The 4,809-nt window shown below is 38.3% G+C and overlaps 1 protein-coding gene across 1 annotated transcript in view; it reads right to left on the minus strand.

The window, feature by feature from the left end:
* Nucleotides 1-3,732: 3,732 nt before the first annotated feature.
* The window catches only part of LOC103511905, a 24,898-nt gene continuing 23,821 nt past the window's right edge, over nt 3,733-4,809 (minus strand). The window contains exon 11 of the mRNA XM_026825527.1: nt 3,733-4,004. Within this exon, the coding sequence (XP_026681328.1) occupies nt 3,733-4,004 (272 nt within the window). The remainder of the gene's footprint in view (nt 4,005-4,809) is intronic.

Raw genomic sequence — 4,809 nt, forward strand, 5'->3', positions numbered from 1 at the left:
CTACTTTATGTAGAACTACGACTTATGGAGTTTGTTACTCTATGAACGTAATTATGCCCTAAAGAGCCTTATACAGCTTATACTACTTTATGTAGAACTACGACTTATGGAGTTTGTATTCTAACCCACCTGGTGTTGAATCCTGTAGATCTCGAGTGATCTCAGTTTTATCCTGTAAAAATTTCTTCCTTAATTTCAAATTCAACTTCTCAAGTTTCTCGTCAATATGCTGCATGATTTTCCTTGTTCCCTGTTTTCCTGCAAAATCGTGTTACTATAGGTCAGGCGCGCGGCGCAGTGTTTCAAACTCTTGACGTTCGCACGCCTCTCGGTACGCTTGATATCAAAAGTATCTAGGGGAAGGTTGGGTAAAACCGTATAGTCCTACTTTCCAATAGAACGAGTGGCGCTATCTATTAGGGATCGGTGGTAGATTATTGTACCAATCATTAGCATGTAGGTAATTAATGTTAACAAATGATTTAATTTTCCTGTTGCCACCCTCCGATGTGTGTCGAAAGTTTTTGTGTCTGATAATTAAAACCCCCAAAAAACACAAATGTGATAAAAGGCCAAGTTCCTATCCAAAAATGTCGGCCTATAAAAGTGGTGAGAGCAGAAAATTGAGGGGGCATTGAAATGCCTCTTCCTGTTCTTCCTTCTGGAGGAGGTGACTAATTTGTTAAGTTTCATTTTGACCTGTGGGAAGAAATTATCAAAAAACTGTAAGTGGTAGAAAGTGTTGAGGAAGGTACGATATGAAATGAGTGATTGAGGGCAAAGAAAATAATTATAATTAACTCAATCTGGTACACAACCCAATACCTACATACAGAAGGATCAGAGCTAAACGTCACTTTCTGTCCTACAAAATCCCAAAGTTAGATCCCGAAAATTCGGGCCAAACTTTGTCAAATAATTTCAAGAGATCTACCGAACTGTGATCCAACTTTAATATTTTCCGATCGCTTCTGAAAATTAAGATAAAAGGGGATAAAACTTGCCTTCTCGGTTCTTCTTTCCCAAAAGAAACTCACACTTCCCCAGTTCTCCAAAAAAGTTTTGTTTTGAAAGTGGATTTGTTTTTGTTTTGATTTTTGAAACAAGTATTTGTATTACCTCTGTGCCACTAGAGCGCGTGGCCGCGTTCATTCCGCAAGAACTTTGCACACGATGCAAAATTCTAGCTTCTTGTGGCTTGTGCTAAAGGCCGGGCCAGCTTAACCCACAGCTCGCCTAGTTTTGAAAATAGGAAATAGGTTCTACTTACCAGTTACCTACCTATGTAGGCACCTAATTTAGATTTCAGTAAAGCCCAAAGTTTCCATTTCCTATTTCCTAGGGTCAATCATGGTCAATTTTGATTTTCGATTTTTTTTTTTTCAGAGCCGAGTACCTACTTAGATACTTATCTATTTCTTTTTAACAGGTTTGATAGACGAAATTGAACTCTTAAGATCTTATCGTCCCGAAATTGAAGGAAGACAGGATAGGAGAAAGCCAGCCGTTCTGAGAACGAACCTTATCCCTTCAGGATAAAATTCGGTCTAGCGCTTGCAAGGTCTAGCGGTCTAGCGCTTCGGTCTAACAGTCTAACTAGGGCACTTAAGACCTCAGAAAGTTATAGGTACAGTGACGTAAAACCACAGAAAAAGTACCTACCTAATGGGAATATTCCGCAAACTAAAAGGAAACAAAAGAGACAAAACCCTCGCTCACCTTTCCGAAATTTTTAAATTAAAAGCTCGAGAAGATCTTGTTAAAATGTAACACGTGGCGTAGGTATCAATGTCACGGCACGTGCTTGTGAAGATCACTGTGCATTAATATCAAACGATTCCTTCTATCAAATTCTGCTGAAGTCTGAGAGGGAAGGGGGCTTTCAGTAGAGCTGTCTGTGGGAGCATTGAAAGTTTTTTTTTTTAAAAAAAAAGAGAAAAACGCTGAAAGCAAGTTATAGATTATGATGAAAAATGTTTGAGTAATGCGATACTATCTGTAGGTATAGGTACGTACCTATACTACTGGAAGGTGGGTTTTAGATATTATGAAGGTACTAGCTGAATTCCGTCGCTTCGCTCCGGAATCCCGCTAGTTCATCCCGAGGCATGGCCAAACTTGTGGAAAAGGCATGAATAAAGGAAGGACGGACTAAAAATGAAATTGGTCTTAAAAGAGAGGTAATATTGTCTTCTATCTCTACATCTAATTAGTTTTCTTTTAGCTAACACTTTTTGTACCATGGTCAAATGTTTAGAGCAAACACAAAATGGCGGATATCTCGGTTATTCTGGGGATTTCGAAAAAATGACCGGGGAACTTTTTGTAGCCATTGACCTATACTATTCGCCATTTTCGGCTTGACATAGGTTTGTGATACACCCTGTATACATCCCTTGTTAGAAGCAAACTAGAGTATGCCACCGTCACGTCATCTGGGCTCCTAAATCAAAGTCTCATGTGTCTTTGCTGGAAGATGTAGGGCGTTACACGAAGTCTTAAAAATAATAATAAAAAAATTATAAACACCAAGTATGTACTTTGTGTACAATGCTTATGGTACCTATAGATATGATGTGTAATGCATCAGTTCCTGATCAATCACGAAAATCAAGCTATGCTGGGCTGGTTATGCAAGTTATTAGGACAGGAATCGTCTTGGACAACACATGTTCCTCGTAATCTGATATTATAAAAACACTAGCTGAATTCCGTCGCTTCGCTCCGGAATCCCGCTAGTTCATCCCGAGGCATGGCCAAACTTGTGGAAAAGGCATCGAGCCCGCGATCTAGTGCTCACAGGTTAACTGTGCTGGCAATCAAGTTCTTACTATTGTAGTCAATGTAGTACATATCTATTATAAAGGTAGTTTTTTTATCTATTTATTACCTACCTATTACGAAAATACACAAATATACCTCATATACACAGATTATGTTTGTATGTAACTACTAGCTGAATTCCGTCGCTTCGCTCCGGAATCCCGCTAGTTCATCCCGAGGCATGGCCACCCCGTATGTATGAAATCTAAAGATAAACTTAAGTTTAACTTAAGACGAACAATGTTGCCAATTTCATGTCATTTCTTGAGATAACTGGCTAGATTTCATGAAATTTGGCAAGATTTTCATTTCAAATTAAACTTAAATTTATCTTAAGATTTCATACATACGGGGGTGTGTATTTCTTATGGTGATTTTAGCGATCAAAAATTGATCATATCTCAGGATCGGTTTAGATTTTCGCAAAATCCTTTTCTTATTGCACACCTAGACCATAAAAGGAATAGTCCTATCAAATTTCAGCTTTCTAGGTCTTGTGATTCTTGAGATAGAGCGATCAGTGTGGAACTATGAACTGTGAACTGTGAATGGATCTTGTTCTTATAATATAAGAAGATCCATTCACTCATTCACATTTCATATTCACACACTGATCGCTCTATCTCGAGAACCACAACACCTAGAAAGCTGGTTGGGTACGCAGGTAGAATCAGTGTTAACTTATGTACATAGGTAGAATCAATGGTAGAATTATAATTAGTGGAAATGCTACATACATTATCTTTGCGTCGTTTTTATTGTTTCTCTATATTATCCTTACCATGAGGATTGTTGTTATCTCTGGCAGTGATAGTAGTACGACTATTCAATAATAGGTAGAATCAGTGTTAACTTATGTACATAGGTAGAATCAATGGTAGAATTATAATTAGTGGAAATGCGTCGTTTTTATTGTTTCTCTATATTATCCTTACCATGAGGATTGTTGTTATCTCTGGCAGTGATAGTAGTACGACTATTCAATAAACCACCACACGGATGCATAAAAGTTTCCCGAACCATTTTCTCATAATTGAAATTTCTTCTACAGTGTTGCCGCATGTTCTGTTTGACTTGGCGACGCCGTCGGAATATTTTCCCATCTGATTCTGATTCTTTCAATAGCACACGATTCAGTTTCAATCGAATGCAATCCGACTGTTTACTCGTCGTCATGGTAACTAAAATTAATCAAGTTCTTTTATTTGATAGAGGGAACTATAACTGCTAAGGTGTTATCGTCCCTAAATCAAAGAGAAGAAGGATAGGATAGGATAAAGCCAGCCGGTCCGAGAACGAACCTTATCTGTTTGGGAGAAAATCCGCCCCGGGCGGGAATCGAGCCCGCGGGATAAAGCCAGCCGGTCCGAGAACGAACCTTATCTGTTTGGGAGAAAATCCGCCCCGGGCGGGAATCGAAGCCGTTCTTTTCTGCTTAGTGCTGTCCAAATTCCCATCCCCCATAATAATCAGCTTTCAGTACGAAATAAAGATATTATCACAGTTTTCATTATGAGCTGAAAAACACTCGAAGGGAATAAAGACGTGCCCTGTGGGGAACATTAACGTTCGAAACAGACTGATAGAATAACGACAGAAATATAATGCAATAAAATGAATGCTAAATTAAATCACTTGGTTTACTTCTGTATCAGGCAGCTACGGAGAGAATGTGCTTAACCTTTTCTGTTACATTTTTAGCTGAATTCCCTTTTTTACTCGTCAGTTATGCGGTATGCACTTTTAACATCTCCCAACTAGACTCAAATAGATCGAACTTATTCCAAGAAAACACCTTCTCATCTTCCTCCTTCTCCTTTCCTTTTCTAACCTATGTTTTATTAAAATTCTTGTTCATAAAGAAGACGGAAACACATCTTGTCTAAAATGTTGGTAGTTCTAAAAATCCCATCTACAAAGATAACTCAAACAAGCGCTATGCTAGGATGAAATGGGTTAATTTTTAATATTGCACTTTTTTTCTCT

This window comes from Diaphorina citri, unplaced genomic scaffold, assembly GCF_000475195.1.
Source record: "Diaphorina citri unplaced genomic scaffold, Diaci psyllid genome assembly version 1.1 scaffold765, whole genome shotgun sequence".
Taxonomy (NCBI): Eukaryota; Metazoa; Arthropoda; class Insecta; order Hemiptera; family Psyllidae; genus Diaphorina; species Diaphorina citri.